The sequence below is a fragment of the Mustela lutreola genome, chromosome 1, assembly GCF_030435805.1.
Source record: "Mustela lutreola isolate mMusLut2 chromosome 1, mMusLut2.pri, whole genome shotgun sequence".
Lineage (NCBI taxonomy): Eukaryota > Metazoa > Chordata > Mammalia > Carnivora > Mustelidae > Mustela > Mustela lutreola.
In genome coordinates this window covers 124019642-124045430 of record NC_081290.1, presented here as the reverse complement: position 1 = coordinate 124045430, position 25789 = coordinate 124019642, and the positions used below count along the sequence as shown (strand labels likewise).

At 38.0% G+C, this 25789-nt stretch overlaps 1 protein-coding gene across 2 annotated transcripts in view; it reads right to left on the bottom strand.

Annotated features, from left to right (window-relative positions):
* The window catches only part of MND1 (meiotic nuclear divisions 1), a 73174-nt gene that overhangs the window by 32394 nt on the left and 14991 nt on the right, over positions 1-25789 (bottom strand). For both annotated transcript variants that reach the window (XM_059173486.1, XM_059173487.1), the window contains exon 4: positions 24805-24953. In XM_059173486.1, the coding sequence (XP_059029469.1) occupies positions 24805-24953 (149 nt within the window). The remainder of the gene's footprint in view (positions 1-24804; positions 24954-25789) is intronic.

Here is a 25789-nt window from a genome sequence, read left to right as displayed (position 1 = left end):
AAATTTAATTTAAATGCGTCACTAAGTCAATTCTACCTTTATCATTCATGCCAAGTAAATTTAAGTGTTCTGCCATTACCATGGTAAACATCTTAACTATTACAACAGATAAAGCTTTAATAATAGTCTATTTCATTTACTACTGGCTAGCAATGAATGCTGTGAATTATTTTTGAAGATAACAGATTTAAAACATTCTTATTCCTCTATATTGGGTTATAGAACTAAGTCTCAAAGAGTAAGAGTAGGTGGAATAAAGTGACATATGCCAGGAAGGTTCTTCATTCAATAAGCTTTTATAAAGTGCCCACTATATACAGTTTTAATAATATGAGCTTGAATCTTTTCACTAAATTGATATAGTAACGAATAACTCAAGGCATGTAGTGAGCACTGACTGTTGAGTATTTTTGAATTTTTTCCTTATGCAATAAGATAGTTGCTCATTAAAAAAAAAACAAAAAAAAAAAACCAACAACACCACTCTGTGAAGCTAGCAAATCAGTACTCCACTTAAAAGGGAGATCACATTTCCAGCAATCCAAACTGTGCAGCACACTAAATAACCTGGAAATGAGAAAAGTATACCAGAAATCTTAAATAATGGACTTAGGAACTAATAATGAGGATCCCATTAAGAAAGCAACACAGGGGCGCCTGGGTGGTTCAGTGGGTTAAAGCCTCTGCCTTTGGCTCAGGTCATGATCCCAGGGTCCTGGGATCAAGCCCCGCATCAGGCTCTCTGCTCAGCGGGGAGCCTGCTTCCTCCTCTCTCTCTGCCTGCCTCTCTGCCTACTTGTGATCTCTGTGTCAAATAAATAAATAAAAAAAATCTTAAAAAAAATAAAATAAAAGAAAGCAACATAAAGGGAAAATGAAGCCACTTGATAAGCACATACTTGAGAACCCAAGGAACTCAAACTCACACACAATATACCTGCTGAAGATGAGATCACGACAATCAAAATTACAATGTGAGGAAATGAACTATGAGTCAGAGGAGTGCACAACAAACAGGAAATAAGCATTCTTTCAATTAGGAGTATTAGGAGTACGTATGTTCAATAAGACTAAGTAATAAGAGGAGAATTGAAAACTAAAGAAATTACAAGAAGGAAAAAGCAAGAAGATTCGGAAATGAACTACTTGAAGCTGAACTATCTGAAAATGAACTATTTTTGATTTCTAGGAAGTGATAAAAAATTAAAAAGTAGTTAAAAGATGTGGAAGATAAAAACAAGTCCAACAGAAGCCTTATATAGTATAGTGAAAACAGACTTAGAAGTTGTAACTACAGTCAGAATCCAATTAAAAGTCCCTCAGAGGCGCCTGGGTGGCTCAGTGGGTTGAGGCCTCTGCCTTCAGCTCAGGTCATGGTCTCAGGGTCCTGGGATCGAGCCCCACATCGGGCACTCTGCTCAGCAGGAAGCCTGCTTCCGCCCCCCCCCCACCCCGCCTGCCTTTCTGCCTACTTGTGATCTCTGTCAAATAAATAAAATCTTTAAAAAAAAAAAAAAAGTCCCTCAGGGCGCCTGGGTGGCTCAGTGGGTTAAGCCGCTGCCTTCGGCTCAGGTCATGATCTCAGGGTCCTGGGATCGAGTCCCGCATCGGGCTCTCTGCTCAGCAGGGAGCCTGCTTCCCTCTCTCTCTGCCTGCCTCTCCATCTACTTGTGATTTCTCTCTGTCAAATAAATAAATAAAATCTTTAAAAAAAAAAAAAAGTCCCTCAGATATTTTGAAAGCCAAAAACATGAAAAATCCAACTGACGAAGTGAAGCAGGTTAGATACAAAATTACAGAGAATTAGACTCTTCAGACATGAGAACTGGGTTCTAATATGATAAACTCAGAGATAAGTGGTATGCAGCAGAGGTTACTGTCTACCAACATCCTCTCTTCCTTGTAAGAGGACCCCAGTGAATAGTGAAAATAAATGCAAATTAGTACGTCTGTCAGTGGGGTGAGCAAGAATATCTCCTAGATAGGAAACCTCTATTAAGAAACTCATCTGTTTGAGAAGGAAACCCAAAATCCACTTGGAAGGGCAAGCCTAAAATTATTTGGAATAGACATACTTGTTTCTTCAATAGATGAGTTTTTTTTTTTTTTTTTAATCAAGGAGAGACTTAGAATTAGGTATAGAGATTTGGGGGTGCCTGGGTGGCTCTGTCATTAAGTGTCCGCCTTCAGCTTGGGTCATGATCCCAGGGTCCTGTGTTCGAGCCCCACATCAGGCTCTCTGCTTAGTGGGAATCCTGTTTCTTCCTCTCCCACTCCCCCTGCTTGTGTTCCCTTTCTCTCTCTCTCTCTGTCAAATGAATAAATCTTTAAAAAAAAATAAAGATGAGACTTGTATTAATATTTTTGTATTAAAAAAACCTCTACGCATATTTTGCACTGTACTCATGGGGTAAAGTCATAAAAGCAACTTAATTCTGCCCCCAAATGCCATTTTAAAAACAGCTCAATGTGGGAAGTACTTCTCTGCCACTGGATGAGGAGGTAGGAGTCCATGACTTCCCTGATGACTCTTACTATCTACAGTGATTTTAAGTTGTGAAGCAAAGCCTTGAATCTGAAATTACACTAACAAAATAATACTTTCAATCTTGATTTAAAGGTAAGATTTCCCTTTTCAGCCACAGCTGGCTGCCAGTGGGTCTTTTGCTAGAAGAAGGACAACGTCCTCCTCTCTTTCCTAGACTAGAGTTTCTGTTCTCCCTCCAGTCCACTGCCTGGAGAAGGGGAAAGAAAAAAGGTAAAGGTATAGAAAATAGCACAGACTAGGTACTGTTGCTAAGATGTCTCAGTACTCTCTGGGCTTGACAGATGTTTAAGCTAAACTCTTGCAAAGCTACACTCCTGGGTTCTTTGTAAGTTTCCCCTTTGCGTCCTCCTAATCATAATCCCCACAATGCAGAAGGTACATTCCTCTGAGGGCTACACAACAGTCCACTGGCTCACCGTCTCCCTTCTCTAGCTTGCCCCTCATTCCCTGCCAGTCTGATTTTTCAGAAGTTCGTTCCACACAGACTTTATGCTAGGTTCTATAGTGCTCTGTGGGTGGAATTGAATGTAGCTCCAGTGCCTCTTGCTCTCTCACTTTTGACTATGGCTCACATGTTGCCCATGGAGACCCTTATACCCAACACACTCCAGGATTGCTGGCCAATTCCTTACTTTCATGTAATAATTGACAGAATCAAACAATACATAGATGGTAAAATCAGCAAAATTATTTTTACATAAGGAATTGGCTATTTTCGTACAGTCTTTCAAGAGCACTGGGAAATAATATGCCCAAATTTTACTCTCACCATTTCTGAATACTTACAAGAATTAAGATTGTCCACTATTAAAATTGTTAATAAAAATATTGCTGAAATGTTATTTAGAATGTTTTTGATCCAATAACTTACTCAGTTTCTTTAAGTGATTTAGTTTCATTAGAAGCTACCAATCTAAAATACAACAAATTACTTGCTAAGAAGCATCAGTTAAAGAGTTTAAGCTCAAAGTACTATTTAATTTAAATACAGACTTTAAATGTAAAACTTCAAATTTCTATTTAAGTCATGTTAAAGATTTACTTTTTTGTTTTAAAAAAAGATTTTATTTATTTATTTGACAGAGAGAGAGACAGTGAGAGAGGGAACACAAGCAGGGGGAGTGGGAGAGGGAGAAGCAGGATTCCTACCAAGCAGAGAGCCTGATGTGGGGCTTATCCCAGGACCCCGGGATCATAACCTGACCCGAAGGCAGATGCTTAACAGACTGAGCCACCCAGGTGCCCCAGTCATGTTATAATAAACTCCACATTAAATTTACAAAGCCAAAGAACAAGTCATAAAGAGACAACAGTGTTGAGAAAGTGATTAGAGGACCTGCTCATAAAAGGCTTTCATCTTTTCAAGAAAATAAAGTCCATTCTTCTTTTTCTACTTCTGCCTCTTATGGTAGAAAAGTTTCACAAGGACTTGGATTTCAAGGGATTAAAAAGGTAACCTAATAGTTTCTCTTCCATAGCCAAAATAGCTTTAGCAGAATAAAGGGAACCCAACACATTCAGATGGTGAACTAAAGAGTCAAGAATAATCAACCAAACTAAGATTTACAGCAAGTTTAAGTGTTAGAAATTATTGAAAGGTGAGATAGATGTAAGTTTTAAAAATATAATAATTAGGGGTGCCTGGGTAGCTCAGTTAGTTGAGTGTTGAATTCTTGGTTTCAGCTGAGATTATGATCTCAGGGTCCTTGGATCAAGTCCCATGTCAGGTTATGTGCTCAGTGTGGAGTCTGCTTGAGATTCTCTCCCACTGACCACCTCCATCCCCTGCTTTTGCACTCGCTCACTCTCTTTCTAATAAATAAATAAAATCTTTAAAAAAAAAGGTAATAATTAACAAAATTTAAAATTGAGGTTGTTTTGCATCTAATCTAAACCAACACTTACAATAAGTACAAATACTAGGGAGCGTGACCAAAGCCCTATATTTGAATCTGATGAAATACAGTCCTGGAAGTTTGAACCACACCTTTGGTCAAGTAAGAAACATACTTAAACAAAAAACACCTAACTAACAGGGCCATTCTGGTGAAACTTCTAAATAGATAAAGCAGCCACAGAAATTATAAATATTGAAACATTAAAATATATAAAATATTGATGTTTTTATGGGTAAAGCAAGTCAAACTAATTGAAATTTTAGGGCTATCCCAAGAAATTAATACATATATATTCTTCTATCTTGACACTGCCACCACCTGGTGGCATGATATCAAAATTGTAGGCTGAGTTTTTTTGTGGAGTCCATCTCTTCCAGGTTGGCTGATTTGGGGAGAAGATAGTTATGAATGAAGAATGAAGAATGGAGGTCACAAACCTATAACTCACATGAAGCACAGAAGAGTACAGAGAATTCTATAGCTCTAGAGTCAGGCTTTTCAAACATCCAGCATCTAGCTCCAATAACAAAGGAAAATAATTCCTGAAGAAAAGTTTAAAAAGCCTAGTCCAAAGCTACCTACTACTAAAGAAAATATAAATAAATATAAAAGAGAAATCATGAGTCTTATCAAAAATCTCTGAATTCTGAGGAAAAAGTCATGCAAGTTTGACAGCTGTAATATTACCCATTGTAATTATTAGGTTCTTTACCAATAAAAATAACTTAGTTTATATACTCCATCCACTCTGAATTTTTTAGTCACTCAAACTCATCAAACATATATTTATTCTTGATTATCTGAGACAAGGAGAATACGAACATTCAATGTAAAAGACATGACTTCTAAGTGCATATAGATATAATTTTGCAGACCCTCTTAGTTGCCTCTTTTTTAAAAAAAAAAAGATTTTATTTATTTATTTGATGTAGAGAGACAGTGAGAGAGGGAACACAAGCTGCGGGAGTGTGAGAGGGACAAGCAGGCTTCCCTCTTAGCAGGGAGCCCAATGTGGGACTGGAACCCCGGACCCTGGGATCATGACCTGAGCCAAAGGCAGATGCTTAACTAACTGAGCCGCCCAGGTGCCCCTGTTAGTTGCTTCTCTACAGCCCTTCTCTGTAAACAGAACTCCAGCTTTGTTCAGATTGGGGTACTAGTATGCTCAGAGAGAAATGCGGCCCCTCCCAGTCCCTGAGGATGAATTATGATGGCTTACCCTTCCAACATGAGCATGTGACTCAAAGCTGACCGAGGAACATAAAGAAAAGCCTAATTGGGAAAGGGGACATTCTGGGATTTTTTTCCTGGAAAAAAAAAAAGAGATGTACAAGAAGCAAATCCATCTTTCTTTCAGCTTTGAACCCTGTCACAGAAGACATATTAGCTGCAGTAGCTACCTGCATCCAAAAAGGGAAAGCCAAAAAATGGCAGAGCAGCTAGTGATCAATCTGCAGTTAGAGTAACCAATTCTGACAGCCCATCTCCAAACTTCTTATATAAGAACCCATACTATTTAACCCAATTTGGATCTACTTTCCTGTTATTTGTGGCTGAAAATATCCTGATTCATGTTTATAAAAAAAACCATAATGTTGGGCAGCATTTCCCAATGGAACATTAATCCCTCATGACAATGGGTCAGTTAAGGGGTACCTGAGTGGCTCAGTCAGTTAAGCATGACTTTGGCTCATATCATGGTCTGAGGGTCCTGGAACTGAGCCCCATGGCAGGCTCCATGCTTTGTGGGGAGTCGGCTTGTCCCTCTTCCTTGGCCTCTCTCATGCTCATGCTCTCTCTCTCAAATAACTAAATCATCTTAAAAAAAAAATGGGTCAAGTAAGATTCACAATGCATATGCCATCATATTATAGGATCTGAGAGCTCAAATAAACTAGTGTATCTTTATTATAAATCCAGGATCCTCCAATACTTTTCGTTATAGAACTTTCCTTTTAACTAACACCTATTATACATCCATTCCACAGAATTACTTTGGGTAATGATGAGCTAGTGTCCCGCAAATCATAACTCAGGTAAAGTGGTAAAAGAAAGTATGGTAAAAAGTGGTAAAAAGAAAGTGTGGAGTTTAAAATTCATGCTTAATCATACATATACATGATATTTCTGAGGCTAAATCTTCCCCATGATAAATTACTATAATCATGATTACGTAGTGGAAATCATCTTTACTGCTATATGTTGTAGACTGAAAGACAAAGAAAACCTTTAGGCCAAGAAGGAAGGCTCCTAAACCAAGAACACAGTATTAGGGACTGAAACTGAACAGAGCTGTATTGATTTACGCTTTCATTCAACATTTATTATATCTCTTCCTGTCTCAATAATTGCATTAAATGCTAGGGAGAAAGCATGATTAAGATATCTCTGCCCTCAAAGAACGTCTGCTGTGGAAATAAGGCACATAAAGACTTCACTCTATAAAAGGAATATATATAAGATGGTCAAAGCACAAATAAGTTCTAAACTATTGAGGAGGAGGGGATAATACTCAGAAAAGATTCTTAAGGTGGGTCCTAATGGATATATGTCTCTGGTTGCTGTGCAGGTCAGAGTCTGTTAGTTGCACTAGTAAAAAAAAGCCAGCCAGGCACAGCGTGTAAAAACACAAAGATATAAAATGAGTAGCACTTAGGAAGCTATAAACAATTCAGTATAACTGGTCTGTAGGGCTAGCAAAGGGGTAACAGCAGGCTATTAGACTGGCTAGTGGCGGGAACTAGATTACAGAAAGCCTTAAGCCAGTCTGAGGAATCTGGACTTTATTATTCAAGAGTGAGAAAAATCTAAAGGACTTTAAAGATAACAACTATAGCAGATAGGAGAAAGTGAAGACTGGAGACAGAGAGACTGGTGAAGAAAATAATTCCAAAATTTGGGGCCAGAGATAATGAAAATCTAAGCCCAAACAGTGGCAATGGGGCTGGAGACAGAGAGACATTTGAGAGATACCACTGTAGAATCAACTGAGGTTTTAGCATGAGCTGGATAACTACCAAGTTTGGGTATCTAAGAGGACAGTAGTTCCAGGGTCTAGGAGATACAAAATCAAGTTTGGGTAATGAACTGAGCTGTGAACGTATGACTGCAATTTGCCTGTCAGTCATTCAAGGAGAGAGGTCTAGTCAGTAGCTGAACACACAAGTGTGGAGCTCAAAGCAGAGGTATAGGCAGGAGATAAAAACTGGGAAAGAAGAGGTATGCGGGTGGCAATGGAAGTCACAGGAGTAGACAAGATTTCCCAAGAATGCTCAAAGCACGAAGGGAGAGGGACTGAGGAGAGAATGCTGTGGGCCAGCCTAGGGATCCCTAGTTTGTCAAGGAAGTTGCTTGAATTTGAGTTATTTTTCCCTATTTCAAAAATCTTCACAGAAAACCTGTATCCTAAGACAGAAGCCACCTAGGCTAAAGTCCCATGAATGGTAGTCTTAAATGATAGTTCTTCAAAAATGAGACTCGGGTAAAAAGAATATGCAAACTCTTCCTTACAATTAGGGAGACTGAAATAATATGTTAAAGCTTAGATTTATATCAGCTAAATATGTTAGCACTAGTTATTTCACATCAATTTTGTAGAGCTCTTACTGGTGTCACTTAGATCTCTGGTTGAAAAAATGAAAAAAAAAAAAAAAAAAAAAGGAATAGGAATGAAATAATAGTCATGAATCTAAAATAGGGCCTTGATAATAATTTGTAAAACACCAGACTAAGATTATTACAGGAATGAAAATGGGGCAAGTACAAGAAACACTAAACTAACTAAAGGTAACTGACAACAATTGGTAATGGATTACATAAAAGGTAAATAGAACCAAAATTAATCTTCCAATGTGAAGGCACCAGAATTATGGAAGTGACAGACGCCAGGATGATCTCCATTTTTTTTTCTTTTTTTTTTTTTAAGATTTTATTTATTAATTTGACAGAGAGAAATCACAAGTAGACAGAGAGGCAGCCAGAGAGAGAGAGAGAGGGAAGCAGGCTCCCTGCTGAGCAGAGAGCCCGATGCGGGACTCGATCCCAGGACCCTGAGATCATGACCAGAGCCGAAGGCAGCGGCTTAACCCACTGAGCCACTCAGGCGCCCCTGATCTCCATTTTCTACATTCTTAGACATGCTCAGTTAAAAATTGAAGTCTGTAAAGAATTTGAAGTTTCTTTTAGAGCTACAGATTTTACTCAGATATTGGTTATACAGATTAAAACTGTAGTCTAAGGGAATAAGTGTGGAGGAGAAAACATTCTTTAGAATCAATCTTGAAGGACATGAGAGAGAAGAAAACATCAATAAATGATAATAGAGTAGTACTCCCTGCTTATCTGCAGGGGATACAGACCCCTAGTGGACGCCTGAAACTTCAGGTGGTACTGAACCCTGCATATACTGTTTTTCCCTATACATAGATACCTGTGATAAAGCTTAATTAATACATTAGGCACAAGAAGAGATTAACAACAGCAACAATAAAACAATTACAATGTGTTATAATAAAAGTTATGTGAGTGTGATCACTACCCCTCTCAAAAAGTCTTATGGCACCAAGACTCACTCTTCTTTTTGTAATGAAGTGAGATGAGAAAACGTCTGAGTGATGAGATAATGTGATGTGAAGGACACAGACACCGTGACATGGCGTTAGGCTGCTGTGGGCCTCGTGACCACATGTCAGAAAGAGGTTCCTCAGTTTCCGGATACCACGGAGAGCAAAACTGCTGACAAGGGGGGGACCACCATGGAATGGCCAGAGAACTTTTAATTATCAAGAGTAAGGAGCTCTACAAGGCAGCCAACCTTGTCAGAACTAGTAGAAGGAAGAAATTATGAGAGAGCAAACCAGCAGAAAGGCACTGAAAGCATTAAGTATTGGCACCAGAAGCAGTGAAATCCAGGAGAAAAAACTGAGGTAGTAGTATAATGAATTAAGAGTTTGCTCCCTCTCTGCTACTATGGAATAGTACCTGATCATTTCTCTTTGGCTGAACATGTTAACATGCAATGCATTTATGGTCTAGTTTCCTTCTGAATCAAAATATGAATTTGCAAGGACATGGTTAGCATGGTGTTACAGGACCGAGCAAGAGCACCAACACTTTTTGAAGGACTGAATGGCTCCCCACTTCTTATGGTAACGGCTTTCCAATTGGGTGGATGGCTTTCCACTGTCTGGCCATTGTCCCCCTTTAACTCCCTAAGGTCCTATCAGTCCATTTCAGTCATTCTACTCTAGTCACACTGGCCTCTTTCATGTTTTGTAAATTTAATGTGTTCATAAGGCCTTTGCACCTGCTGTTTTCGTTGTCTAGATAGGTCTCTCTCTCTGGATATTCCTCCCCAAGATATCATAGGTTAACTCCCTCTCCTTCCAACTTTGCTTTCTCAGTAAGGTCTACTCTGACCACTTGATTTTTAAATCTGCACCCTCTCCCCCAACTCTAGCACTACTCTTTTTTTTTTCATATACCCATCACCTATTCATATAATACACAGTCTGCATGTAATTATGGTAACTATGTTTATTGTTTGATATCTGTCTCCCTTTACTAGAAAATGAGCTCCAAAAAGGCAGGAATCTTTATCTGTTTTACTCACCGACACATGTCCCAAGAGCCCAAAATAGTGCCTGGCGCAGAGCTGAAGCTCAATAAATACTTCTTAGATGAATGAACAAATGAATCATGGGGAGAGACAGAAAGTGAGTCTTCTGGAAGGTGTGGTGAAGCGTTTTCAGCACTGTCTTTGAGGATATATCATATCAAGATATTGAAAAAATTCAGCCCAGGAAGAGAAAGCTGGTAAGGAGGAAGCCAACAGAAAGCATACAGACTCACCATAGCTATGCTTGAGCACAGATGGCCTTGGTGAAGAAAGAAGGGATGTGATACATGAACAATAAACGAACATCTCCACGTGTGAAAGTTGGGGAAGTAAGACCTGACTCTCTCAATCTTCTCCATCAAGTAGAATGCAATTATCAAAGCTCCTGAAAGGGGCACCTGCGTGACTCAGTTAGTTAAGCAACTGCTTTTGGTTCAGGTCATGATCCTGGAGTCCCAGGATTAAGTCCAACATCAGGCCCCCAGCTAAGTGGTGAATCTGCTTCTCCCTCTGATCCTCTCCCATCTAATGTTCTCTCATTTCCTCTCTTTCAATTAAATAAATAAAATCTTAAAACAAAACAAACTCCTGAAAGACTGAATTTTACTTAAGAACTACAAATATTAAGGAGCTTTGTAATTTAGCTTACTAAAGAGGAGAAATAGTTGCCAACTATTTACCTTGTTGATATAATGTGACCTTAAAGAAACCAAATTCCACAAAAATCAAAGTCCCTTCTTACCTGAAAGAAATACTAAAAGTGATAAATCAAGAATGGAATTATTACGGGCACCTGGGTGGCTCAGTGGGTTAAAGCCTCTGCCTTGGGCTCAGGTCATAATCCCAGGGTCCTGGGATCGAGCCCCACATTGAGCTTTCTGCTCAGCAGGGAGCCTGCTTCTCTGTCTCATTCTGCCTGCCTCTCTGCCTGCTTGTGATCTCTGTCAAATAAATAAATAAAATCTTAAAAAAAAAAAAGAATAGAATTATTACAATTTCTCTAGCTAGACTTTATTCCTTATTGAACATCTTATGAACAGAAAATGACTAATACAATAAAGACAGAACTTCCACTGAGAAAAACCAGCTTGATTTTGATATATTACTTCTCAGGATTTTACTTCCTAAAAGAAGTCCATTTTGGAACATTAGTTAGGCATAATTATTGATGCTTATAAGGTGATTATGCCATTAAGTGACGATTTTCTGGCTTACTACAGGAAAAACAATGGCATTACTCTTCTTTCCTCACTAACAAAGGAGTAGAAGACTTTACGAGAGAGATAACTATAAATTTTACTGATAGAAAGCTGCACTGAATTCTACAAAACTAACATTTTAACAAACTGAACATAAGTTGATAATACTAGCACAGCAAGTAATGTCATTCCAAGCAATTTTTATTTATTACGTTCTTTTGTCATTTTCTTTTTTCTTCCTTCATGTTGTAAAAATAATGACAAGAGCAACAAATTACAAATACAATGAGCCATACAATCTACCTGTGCTTTCTGCTATTAGAAGAGTCAACTGAACTGTTACACTAGGTATCAATGAGGGCCTCTGGCAAGCCAGTTCCTGTAAGGGACATAGTACACACATGATCTCATTGGAGATTTTAATATTGCCATTTTACAGATTAAGAAATGGAAATCCAGAGACAGTAGGTAATTTTGACTCGGTAGTAAATGGCAATATTGCTAGCCGAACTGAGGTCACCTAGCTATCAAAATCTACGCTTTCCAAAGAGAATCCTGTCCCTGTGGGTATCATATGTTAAATCTGTCAACATTTTAAATACTAATAAACAATGTCCAGAACAGGGGTACCTGAGTACTCGGTTGAGCGTCTGACTTTGGCTTGGGTCATCCCAGGGTCCTGGAATCAAGCCCCGCATCTGGCTCCCTGCTCTGCAGGGAGACCACTTCTCCCTCTCCTCTGCTGTTCTCCCTGCTTGTGTTCTCTTTCTCTCTCAGTGTAATTAAAAAAAAAAATCTTAAAAAAACAAAAAAACAAAACAATGTCCAGAACAATTTCAAATGAGGTATCTTCAAAAACAAACTATATTTTGAGCTATATAGCATATACTTAGCTAAGATTAATCTTTTGAAATAACATATTAAAATAAAACGGTATCTTTGGTCAAGAAGAACCTTTCAGGGGCGCCTGGGTGGTTCAGCTGGTTAAGTGTCTGGCTTCGGCTCTGGTCGTGATCCCAGGGTCCTGGGATCCAGTCCCTGATCAGCTAGGGGACTGCTAGGAGACTGCTTCTTCCTCTCCCTCTGCCTCTGCCCCTCCCCTGCTGTGGCTTTCTCTCTCTCACACTCTCAAATAAGTAAATAAAACTTAAAAAAAAAAAAAAAAAAAAAAAAAGAGAACCACTTTTCAATGCAGCTGAAATCAAAATTATTCAATAAGTAAGACCCTCTAGCATTTAAAAAAGTAGAAAAACCTTGGGCAGACAATATTTGTAGAAGTATAAACATACACCAATGAAAATGTATTTGTACAGCAAAACTAGCAAAAAAAAATTATACAAGAAAATGGTCAAGTATTACCATATTTCAAGGAAGAATGAAAACACAAATATTATTTGTTAATTATAACAGTTTAGCCCAGCATCACTAGTGCACCACAAGGGGGGAAAAATCAAAGATAAAGCAGAGTGTTTTCTGTATAACTCAGGTATTCATAGAGAATGGACTACATTATCAGTAAACACTTTATTATCTGATCAATTATGCTACAGTTATAGAACTTTATACTCCCATAAAATAACTGGCCTGAGGCCAACCCTTTTGGCTCACTTGCCTCATCTAATCTACCTCCAACCTCCTTCCTCCTGTACCCAGTTCCATTCCCAGTTTCCTCCAGAGCTAGAAGTGGCAGTGTGACAATACTTCGACCTATAAAAATTAAGTAAAAGCCTATTAGAGAGCTTTTGGAAAAGCTCTCATTTTCCTGCCCAGAGAGACAGCCATTCCAGCAAGTTCCCTTTCCCCTCTTCCATACCATTCTTCAGATATGACAAGAGGAACTGTGGCAGCCGTGTCATGGTCATGATGGAAAGGCCAAGGGGATCACAAAGATGCCGACTCTGATAACAGTGTGTCACTGATCAAGAGTAAGACACACCTACCTCTGGACTGTATGTGAGAAAAATAAACTTCCATTTCAGCCACCATTAGTCAGATACTCAATTACTTGCAGACAAAAGTAATCTTTATCAAACCTCCTAGAAAACTTTAAAGCTAATAAGAATGGAGTTTAGAAGCTGATCAGTTGTATGATATGTTCCTTTATTTGTTCAAATTGTTAAATGCCTACTTTCTATCAGGCTTCATGTTAGGTTTGGGGGAGAGAAGGTGAAGATAAAAAAGTCTCTTAGTTTGAGCCACAACCTTAATATGAGAAAGAGAGGTGTAAATATGACAAGTGTGATAAATGCTCTAATAGAGCATGAACAGACTTCAATAATAGCAAAGGGGAACTATGAGATTTTTTTCTTTTTGTTTTTGCAGAATTCAAAATCTAGATGTAAATCAGAAAACTCTAAGACCAACCAGGACCAGTCCTACTCTTTCGTCCCAAATGATCAACGAAAAGTGGGAAAGGAAGAAGAAAACCCAGAGAGCAAGTGAAAGTTAGACACTGGTGAGGATTTCTGATAACCCTGACCTATCTACAGCTGTTGTCCACACTATTAGGGCATAGGAGGTGCAAAGCAGCACTCTGGCCTGTCTTCAGGAGCACAGTGGGCCTCAAACTGCTTCATCTTATTTTTACAGACCCAGAGTGGTCTGGGAGACCTCGCTGGGAGATAGGGTGCCCATGCCCATGGAAGAGAAAGAGTGCACTAACTCGAGTAGGAGACGCAGCTGCAAGGCAGAGAACTAAGAAGAAACATTGGTATTTCAGGTGATGCCAGCCTGGGTAAATGCTAAGGACCAGACACTTCTTCCAAAACCGTTCCTATGTAAGCCAGAATACATATGTTCACCCCAAAGAGAAAGTGGGCCGCTGGGGAGGAAGAATCCAAACTGGCTGAATTTACCTCAGTTTATTGAGAAATCCTTCAGGTGACTTCGTTTTTTACTACCAGGTGGAATAGGCTCAAATTTGAACTTAGGTTTAATTCTTGCCCATGTGAGTTTGTAAGTTGAGCATTTATATTGGCTATGTAAGTGTCCTGTATATATTTTTACCCAAAACCCTTATCACTGTCATCATTTATGCTACCTGAACCTTTCAGAGAATATAGAGAGACAGCATGTGTTCTCCATCCACATACACAGACAAGCAACAAAAGGGAAATCCACTTTTAGGTTAAAAATGCTGTTTTTTAAAAATCTGAGCTTTGTAGTCTCAAAGTGTACACTACTCATGATTATGGATTCTACTCCTAAACTTCTCCCCAGCCTATTTTCCTCCCCCCTAAAGCCAGTGTCTTATTTCAGGACTTCATCGTCTCTTAGCTGAACAATTTTACAGTGGACATTCCAACTTACACTCTGTTCTGCCAACAGAAGCATTTTTCTAAAATAAGGCTCTGAGGGGCACCTGGGTGGCTCAGCTGGGTTAAGTGGCTGCCTTCGGTGCAGGTCATGATCTCAGGGTCCTGGGATCCTGCCCAGAGTTAGAGTTGGAGTTGGAGTCAGGGCTCCCCACTCAGCAGGGCTGTGCTTGTCCCTCTCCCTCGACCCTTCCCCTCAGCTCATGCTCTAAGAAATAAATAAAACAATTAAAATAAAATAAGGCTCTGATTATCTCACGTCTCTACTCAAAATCCTTCAACTGAGAAAGAGTCCTTTATTATCTGCTTACCAGCTATATAGTTCATTCATCCCTTACACAAAATGGAGCAGTACAGAACAACACCTCATACATGAGGTGCCTGACTAGCTCAGTCACTAGAGCATGTGACTTTTAACCTCAGTGTTTTAAGTTCAAGCCCATGTTGGGTGTAGAGATGACTTAAAAAAAAATCTTAAAAAAAAAAAAAAAGATTCTATCACACATTATCTAGTTCTATACATACTGGGTTTTTGCATAAAATAATGAAAGCTAAAGCTTTACTATGTATTGGGGCACCTGGCTGGCTGAGTCTGTAGAGCACATGACTCTTGATCTCAGGTGGTGAGTTCAAGCCTGACATTGGGCATAGAGTTTTACATTAAAAACAAAACAAAACAAAACACATTTCTATGTATTAGTCATTGCTGTAAGCAGCTATATATAACACATTTGATTGTCACAACTACCCTGTGAAGTAGGAAACATTAGGAACATTTTACATATGAGAAAAAAGAGGCAAAAGAGATCCTTAGTAAATGGAAGAAGCTGGATTGGAATCTAAGGAATCTTGGTCTGGAGTCTACTCTCTTAGGCCACTGCCTTAACATACTGGTCTCTGTTACTCACTATGCCCTTCACCCTCAAGACCCTTATGAGCTCCTGTAATTCTTTTCAGAACCAACTTAAATGTCTCCTTCCTTAATTGCAAAGGCTATCCTCAGCAGAATTAACCTTCATCTCCTTTTGTACTACATCTTCTTCAGTATAACACATATCACACCACCATGCAATGATTTGTGGACATGTGCCTCCTCACTAGACTGTGAGGTTCTGGGGACAGGAACTACCTAATTTATCATTATGTCCTTCTCATCAGTTTCGATGCCTGCCGCAGCATCTTTAAATTACTATAAGATAATCTATTAGGGTCTTCCAAATCAACACACTGTGTCTGAAATCCAGCTTAGCGTGGATTTCGAAATGTAATGCTTAACTTTCATAAAATGTTTATTATTTGCCTTACCAAGTACAGAACATGAGACACAAATTTGAATATTTTTATATTGCCCAAAGAACTTAGCACACTGCGCTGCATAATTGATGGCTTATTTGGCACCTTAGAAAATGTTAAAGAGAAACATAAATTATAACCATGAGGCTTTTAGACTGTCTTTAATAATGATCAATGCATACAACCTAAAGGCAAGGAAGAAAAAAAACCGTGTTTCTTGATTTAATTTTCGGATCTACTGTGAGAATGTCCATTCTCAAGAGATGAATACATTCCTGTACATATTCGCTGGCAGAAAAAAAAAGCAGAACAGAATGATGAAAAAGAAAGCCAGAAAACAAACAAGAAAGAAAGAAATGAAAGAAGGAAATTTAGAGTTCCTCCACTCTCTCTCTAATCTGGAAGTAATTAATAAGAAACTCAAAGGAAGCTAAACTTTCACTTTGGCAATATGCTAAATAAACTAATCCTTCACGCGCAACCTTGAATTTAGAATCTGATTCACTGCCACACTAAGTGAGTACTTTCTATCCTATATAAATCCCAACATCTCTTGCAGCACTTTTAATCACAACTCTATTATACTTTTCACTCTTAATTTCACTCTTCCATGGGCATATATCTTATCTTTAGCACAGGTTACAAGTTCTTATAAAGCATGAATGTTGACTTCTACTTCTACAAGCTACCTCCAGTATTTGATAAAATGTTTTGCATGTGGTAGACCCTCAAATATTGGTTCTGACTGAATAAACTTACAGTGTATACCCTTAGGTATAGGAGAATATAAAATATAGCTGAATCTTTGGCTACCACATACTGAGCACCATATCACTTAATCTATGTCACAACCCTTTCAAATATAATCTTTATTTTACAACTGGGAAACTGAGGCTTTAAAAAGTCTAAGAAATTTTCTGGAGGATCCTATAACTAGTAAGAAGTGAGGTTGTGATTTCAATCTATGTCTCACTTTGAACTACTTCTCTTTCCATTAAGCCACATTGCTTCTTTAAAATAAGTGATCTTCAGAACCATGGTTGAGGGGCACCGTCTGATATTGACATGCCATCTCAAATTTTAGTGAAAGAATAAAGTGGGTTTAGGTGAGTGAAAAGGCATTAAGTTTTGTTTGTTTTTTAAATAACTATTTATAGCAAATGTCAAGGGTTATCAACCTTTTACAAATGATTTATCAAAATCATGTTTTTCATTTACTTCTGGAGTGCTTAGAACAGAAGGTATAGGACTACTGCCTTGGTGTTCTCTTCTGACTTGACCTGATTTCTGAGCATGTGTGTGAGATTAATCTTTGACCTCCAGCTTGTAAATGGGGGAGTGGAGAGAGAGGTGTATCACAAATACATCTGATGCCAACTCTCAGTCCTGTAGGGAGAGGAGTATGTTAATAGTAACTAATCAGAACATCCTATTCCTCAAACATTCAGAGCAAACAGTGATAAAAAGTTCACTTTTTAAAAACAGATTCACTGAACTAGAGATTCTAACTAGACCTCTTCCTTACTTCTACTAAGGTTTGCCAAGCTCCTCCCCTTTTAAGTAGATATCATGCAAAATCCAGAGGCAAAGAAATAAAAAATGTACATTAAGCCTTTTTCCCCCTGAAAGATAAAGAGTTTCTCTGGCTTAAGAAATCAACCAAGAAATATTTAATCAGCACCTGTTATGCCCAATTTCGGGCATAAATAATTACCTGGAAGAAGGTAATGAATTAATTACCTACTAATAAAGAAATAATTACCTGGAAGAAGAATGAAAAGAACAAAAGACTGGTAGAAAAAAGTTCAGAGGACAATTATCTTATAAAGGATTTGCATCCGGAATATATAAAGAATTGTCTATACTCAAAAATAAAAATAAACCAAGTTTTAGGGCGCCTGAGTGGCTCAGTGGGTTAAGCCGCTGCCTTCGGCTCAGGTCATGATCTCGGGGTCCTGGGATCAAGTCCTGCGTCGGGCTCTCTGCTCGGCGGGGAGCCTGCTTCCTCCTCTCTCTCTCTCTGCCTGCCTCTCTGCCTACTTGTGATCTTTCTCTGTCAAATAAATAAATAAAATCTTTTAAAAAAAAAAAAAAACAACCAAGTTTTAAAAAAGACCAAAAAAAGGGGCGCCTAGGTGGCTCAGTGGGTTAAGCTGCTGCCTTTGGCTCAGCTTCAGATCCTGGGATCTTCATTTTCAGATCCTGGGATCGAGTCCCACATTGGGCTCTCTGCTCGGGAGGGGGCCTGCTTCCCTTCCTTTCTCTCTGCCTGCCTCTCTGCCTACTTGTGATCTCTCTCTGTCAAATAAATAAATAAAATCTTAAAAAAAAAAAAAAGACCAAAAAAAGGGACACCTGGGTGGCTCAGTTGGGTAAGCATTCGACCCTTGGTTTTGGCTCAGGTCATGATCTCAAGGTTGTGAGACTGAGCCCTGCATTGGGCTCCACGCTCAGTGTGGAGCCTGCTTAAGGTTCTCCCTCTTCCTCAAACCTCCACCCCCAACTCACACATGTGCTCTATCTAAAAATAAAAAAAAGAAAAAGAAAAAAGAAAAAAAAATTTTAAAAATAAGAGATCTGTATCAATACTTCATCAAAAGAAGACATATGGATGACAAATAAAGACATGCAAAGATGCTCAACATTATTAGTTTTGGGGGGAATGATAAAAAGACATAATGAGATATCACTATGTACTTATTAGAATGGGTTTCATACCAAGTATTGACAAGGATGTGGGAGGACTGGAAGTCTCATACATTACTGGTGGGAATGTAAAATGACATAGAATTTTAGAAAACAGTTAAATATATACCTACCATATGGTCCAACCATTTCACTCCCAGGTATTAATCCAACATAAATAAAAATATATGTCCCTACAAAGACTTGTACATAAATATATATAGCAGCATTACTTCTTCTTCTTTTTTTTTTTCAGCATTACTTCTAATAGCTCAAAACTAAAACAAAAAACCTAAACGTCTATCAAAAGGTAAACAGACTGTCATATCTCCATACAATGGCATATCACTAAGCAATAAAAATGAATGAATAATACAGCAACATGGATACATCAAGATAATTATGCTGAGTAAAAGAAGCCAGGAAAAAAGAGTATATACAGTATAATTATATTTATATAAAATTCTAAGACATATAAATCAATGTATAGTGACAGAAAGCAAATCAGTACTCGCTTGGGGATAGGGGCAGAAAAAGCAGGGAAGGGAAGGGAAGAGAGAAAGATTAAAAAAGAGAATGAAGAAATCTTTAAGGATGAAGGATATGCTCATTATCTTGACTGTGGTAATGGTTTCATGGATGTATACATATGCCAAAACCTACCAATTTATAATCTTTAAATGTGAGCAGTTTTTGTATGTCGATTATTCCTCAATAAAGCTGTTAAAAACTAATCAAGAAGGTAAGACTTATACATGTGAAAGGTTAAACAAAATTTAAAATCTGTGGTCTGTATCCTCTAAATGGCCCCAATGTTTCCTGCTCCTTGGTATTTATGCCCATCTGCAATCTCTGCTTATGTGTGGGCTGTGTTTAATGACTATTTCATTAAAATAGAATGTAAGAGATGTAACGAGATATCATTTCCAAGATTAAATTGTTAACAAATCCAGTAACTTCTGTCTTGGATGCCCCTGTTTGCTCTGTGGGAAGGCAACTGCCATACTGTGAGCTGCCCTATGAAGAAGCCTTTCATATAAGGAATGAGGGAGGTCTCTGTCTAAACTCAGTCCAACAGCATTCAGGGGACTAAATCCAATAACCATCTGATTGAGTTTGGAAGCAAATCCTTTCCCAGATGAGCCTTCTGATGAGAATGCAGCCCTGCCCAACTGTTTGACTACAACCTGATGTGAGACTCTGAACCAGAGGTACCTAACTAAGCCATGCCTGGATCCACAGAAACTGTGAAATATCGATATTTGTTTCTTTAAGCCCCAAAGGTTGGGAGTACACAGTTTGTTACAAACTAATAAACAACTAATAAAAAATCTAAGTTACCTTTATGGAAAAGAAGTCTTCAAAGCAATTGTATCCATTTAGAATACTTTCTGATAAAATAACAGAATATTTGACTAAAACTGGATTAAGCAAAGGTTAATCAGTCCAAGGCTAGTGCATATCTCAAAATGCCACCAGAAACCCAAGTCCTTTTTATTCAGGCTCTAACATTCTTAAGGAACAGGTCTTCCTCCTAATGTCTGTTATTGTAGGGTTACAATATAATCTCATGTCCCCATCATGAAAAGGGGAAAAGATTTTGCCTTTATGAGGAAAGTAAACACTTTCCTACAAACCTCAAAGCTAGTCTTCCAGTTACATCTCACTCATGAGAACTGTTTTCCATTGTCACTCTTAGTTGATTTAATTTATTTATTTGACAGAGAGAGATTACAAGTAGGTAGAGAGGCAGGCAGAGAGAGAGAGGGAAGCAGGCTCCCTGCTGAGCAGAGAGCCCGATATGGGACTCGATCCCAGGACCCTGAGATCATGACCTGAGCTGAAGGCAGCGGCTTAACCCACTGAGCCACCCAGGCGCCCCATTGTCACTCTTAGTTGAAAGGGAGTGTGGGAAGATGAGCATTTTTTCCACAAGACACACTGCTGCCTCAACAAAGTGTTTTGTTAGCAAAGAAGAAAGGGGCAATGTTTATTACATAGGAAACCAGCAGTATGTGCTAAAGCAATACATTATCTTATGGTAAAACCAAAAAATATTATAGATTAAGAGAAGGCCCAAAACACTGTAAGCTATGGGAGCTTGAGATGGTTTCTGAGAAGAGAGATGGTTAGAAGTTGGCTAGGTAGAAAAGAAAGGCAAGGGAATTCTCTAAGAGGATAAAAGAGCAAAAACCATGAAGGCAGGAAAGTGCAATAAGGCCTAAAAGTAAATTACTCTGTATAAAGCATTTGATATTATAACTAACTTAAAAAAAAAAAAAAAGCTGCTCAGTGATGAATATGCATGTTGTTTCCTAGCAGAGAAAACAAATGCATCATCATGTTTAAAAGATTTAAAAAAAGGGCAAAAGGATCTGAATAGACACTTCTCCAAGGAAGATCGCAAATGGCCAGTAAACACATGAAAAGCTGCACAACATCATTATTCAACAGGGAAATGGAAAGCAAAACCGTAACGAGATGCTACTTCACAACCAGTAGGATGGCTCGAGTCAAAAAAGTCAGGTAATGATAAGTTTCAGTGAGGATGTGGTGAAACTGGAAGCTTTACACACTGCTGGTAAGAATGTAAAATGGTACAGCCAAATTAGAAAGAAGTCTGGAAGTTCTTTAAACAATTAATCATGTTATCAAATGACCCAGCAATTCCCAATAGAAATGAAAACATATGTCCACATAAAAACTTGTGCGTGAGGTTTACAGCAGCATTGCATATAAGAGTCAAAAGGTAGAAACAACACAAGTGGCCATCGAGTGATGAATGGATAAATAAAATGTGGTATATTCATACAATGGAATACTATTTGGCCATAAAAAGGAATGATGTACTGATGCATATTACAACATGGACAAACCTTGAGCACACTACACTACTAAATGAAATAAGCCAGTCATGAAAGATACACATTATGTGATTCCATTCATTTGCAATGTCCAGAACAAGCAAAATTTACAAGACCCAGAAAGTAGCTTACTGGGGGGCACCTGGATGGCTCAGTCAGTTGAGTGTCTGGCTCTTGATTTTGACTCAGGTCATGATTCCAGGGCCCTGAGACTGAGCCTCAAGTCAGGCTCCCCACTCAGCATAGAGGCTGCTTGATAGTCTCCCCCTCCTCCTCTGCCCCTCCCCCTGCTCACATGTGCTCTAAAATTAATAAAATCTTTAAAAAAAAAAGAAAAAGGAAAGAAAGAAGTAGCTTACTAGTTGCCTACAGCTAAGGAGGGATAGGTGGACTGTTACCACCTTGCTCTAAACTACTATTACTTCACAACTGGTTTATTCCAATAACTTAATCTACTGGTTTCCCTTACTTCCATTCGTTGTCCACTAATGGATTCCAAGTACCTAGAATAGTACCTGGTGCACAGAAGACAGAAGGTATTCAGTAATTTTGTTGTTGTTATTCTGAGTCTAAGTCCTGTGCTTTTTTCCAGTGTTTTCCCTTGATTTATTTTCAAATATCTATCCTGGTAGAAGAGAGAGTGCTACTCAGCATACAAAACCCCTTCCTATTTCCAGGAAATGCTGGGGCCAACAAGAGGGAGCTAGCGCCCATCACAGAACTAGAAACACCAATTATTTATTTTCCCAGCTCCCCTGACAACTAGAGTGTGGGCCTGTAACCCAGTTGGCCAATCACTCGTACTTCCCAAAACTGTGACTGATAGCTAGGCCAGAAGTTTCTTTTTTTTTTTTTTTTAAATTTTTGAGGTTTTTTGAGGGGGGGAGGGGCAGCAGCAACATCTGCTTCTTTAGCTAGGGTCAGGAGCACCAGTGGAATCATCTGAGGGCAGCAATGTCAATAGAGCTAGGTGCAGGGGCCATGGCATGGTTCTGGGGCAGCAGAATCCTCACCACACAGGATTCATGGTGTAACTCTGGCTGTGGCCTGGCTGTGCACCTTCCCTCAGTTCCTGCCTACTTCTAGAACTAGGTTTCTAGCCTTCCCAGTGATTCTGTAAGTCCTTCTTGTATCTTCCAATAAATTCCTTTTCTGCTAAACGCAGCCAGACTCAGTTTGTGTTGCTTATGATTAAAAGCACAGACTGACCAAGGGCTGCCTATAAACTTTGACCTTAAATCCAGGAGCAAGACTGTAAAAAAGTGGTGTTTCAGAATTTTCCTGTGAAGAAATGTAATCCCATATTCTTTCCAGACAGAAAAAAATTCATCTCCTTTACTCTTCTTGATTAACTTTTCCTATTCCTGTTATCTTCTAGAGAATCAGAATTCTTCCTATCTCATCCCAAAACAAGTCCAAAGCCCATTTCCCAAAGTTCCAGTTTTTGCATACACTGTAAAAGCCACATGATAATTCACCCCTTCAGTTGCATAAAAGAATAAAAAAATAAAATTCAAATGTAGAGGAATCTCATAATGCAGACAGAATACATGTTCTTGGAAGCAACCAAGAATACAAAATACATGTTGCTTGGAAGCAACAAAATAAGTTTTGTTTATTCATAAACAAACTGCAGCACATCTATGCAATGGAATATTGTTCAGCAATAAAAAGAAATGAGCTACCAAGCCACCAAAAGACATGGAGGAAACTTAAATGTATATTACTAAGTGAAAGAAGCCAATCTGAAAAGGCTACCAACTGCATGATTCCAACAATAGGACATTCCAGAAAAGGCAAAACTACAGAATAGTAAAAAATGCCACTGGTTGCTAGGGATTAGGGGAGAGGGAAGGATGGATGAATACTGGAGCACAGGAGATTTTTAGGGCAGTGAAACTACTCTGTTTGATCTGTAAGTGCGGATACATGACATTTATGCATTTGTCAAAATTCATATAACATACAGAATGTGAATCCTAATGTAAACTATCATAAATAAAGTATGATACTTTATTTAATGACAAGGACCAGTGTTGGTTCATCAACTGTAACAAATGTACCACACTAAATGCAAAATGTAAATCACTTTTCAAAAGTTCATGTTATGCCATTTTACTTTTATGAAAGACCTATATTCGTAGCTATTTTGCTAATTCAGAGAAATCTGAAGAGTATTTTTGCTTTTACAGAAAAAAGATAAAAGCAAAAATAATGTCTCAGTGTTCATTTTGTAGCAAACCAGTATAGAGGTAGCAAGTACTCAGATCACTGAGCGTAGCCCCACCAAGTTCCTTTTCTGGGAATGATACTCAGCATTTCAGTGTCATCCTCCACAGCTTTGAGATGTATCTATGAGCATCTGCGCTTTATCTTGATTTATTTTATGCCTCTGTTAGCAAGATGGTGTCTTACAGGTATCACAAAAACCTAAGAGAGTCTACTTTTGGGGTCATGGACACTCAAATTTTTTCCATATAGATTAATGGTAATTGCTTTATCTCTATGCCATTTTAACTTACAAAAGGTTTCATAAGAATGCTCCATGTTTGGTTAGTGGAGAACTAAACAGTTGACCACGGAACAATACAGAGGTGAGGAGTGACCCTCGTGAAGTCAAAAATCCACATATAACTTTTGACTCCCCCCAAACTTAACTACTAATAGCCCACTGTAGGCCAGAAGCCCTACCAATAATATAAATAGTTGTTTAACACATATTTTGTATGCTATGTATATTATATGCTGTATTCTTACAATAAAGGAAGCTAGGAAAAAGAAAATGTTAAGACAATCATATGAAAGAAGATAGATTTACAATATTACATGTATCAAAAAAATCCATGTGGAAGTGGACTCATACAGTTCAAATCCATGTTGTTAAAGAATCAACTGTATTTGGGAACTCTCTGTAGCTTCCCATCCAATTTGTAACCCTAATAGAAACTAAAATAGTATAAAATAATATCATGGCATATGGAAGAATGAAAGTTAAAACATTCTAAGCAGCCTGTACTGTTTAAGAGAAAGAGATCTTGATTATCCTTAGATTTGGACTCAAACAGGAGTTAGAGAGAAGGGAGTTGGGGGAAATTGGAAGGGGAGGTGAACCATGAGAGACTATGGACTCTGAAAAAGGGGTTTGAAGTGGTGGGGGGGTGGGAGATTGGGTACCAGGTGGTGGGTATTATAGAGGGCACGGATTGCATGGAGCACTGCGTGTGGTGAAAAAATAATGAATACTGTTATGCTGAAAATAAATTAAAAAATAAATTTAAAAAAACGCATGTTAAAAATTTAATGGAAACCACTAAATGAAAAGAAGATAATGAAACAAAATCTTTTTCTAAAAAGCAGATCTGTAATTTTTAACTGTGGTGGCTTACCTGAGATTCCAGAACCTCCAACTTGCGTTTTCTCACATGAAGAGCTTTACTTGGAAAAGCCCAGTAATAATTAGATGTTCCAATCCTCTCACAGTCGACCATACCATCATCAACCAAACTTTGAAGGACTTCTTTCACTGACATAGCAGCTAAAAGAGTTCATTTTTAAAGATGCTATATTGACACATCATAAATATAATTAAAGGCTAAAACTGAAGATAACACTTGCAACAAATATTACAGATCAAGGATTAATAAATTAATAAGGAGCTCTTAAAAATAACAACAAAAAAGGCAAAACACATCAACAGAAAAACAAGTGTATCAGTGGACATCTACAAAATATGCAGTCAATAAACAAAAATATTCAACTCTATTAATAATTGAAGAAATGCAAAGTAAAGCAGTGAGATATGATTTCTTGACTATTAAATTAAATATATCTAAAAAATATAGTAAAACATTCAGGGTAATGGGTACTCTCAATATGGGAAGAAAATCTGGCAATATGTATCTAAAACCTTAGATATATGCATACCTTTTATTTAGAAATTCCACTGTTAAAAATTCAGCCAAAGAAAATAATGATGGACATGCAGAGAGATGCTTGTCAAAGCGCTGTTTTCCACAGAAAAAAATCCGGAAGCCAGTCCAATAACTGGACTTTTCAAAGTATTTTATTGTGACAGGATACTATACGTAATCATTAAATTTATGTTACAAAGTATTTAATGGCATGGATATATATATATATATATATACATATATATATATGTATGCATTAAAATGTACTTTGTAGAATTATAAAAAAATATAAAATTAAAAAACACCAGGCATTAATTAGACGGTGGTTATCTTTAAACTGTGGGTAAGAGACAGTTTTTATTTCCTTATTTTTGGGTTCATTTTTCTTAATTTTTTCCAAAAATGAACATGTATTGCCTTTTTTTGCTAAAAAAAAAAAAAAAACTAAAAAAGAAAAAAA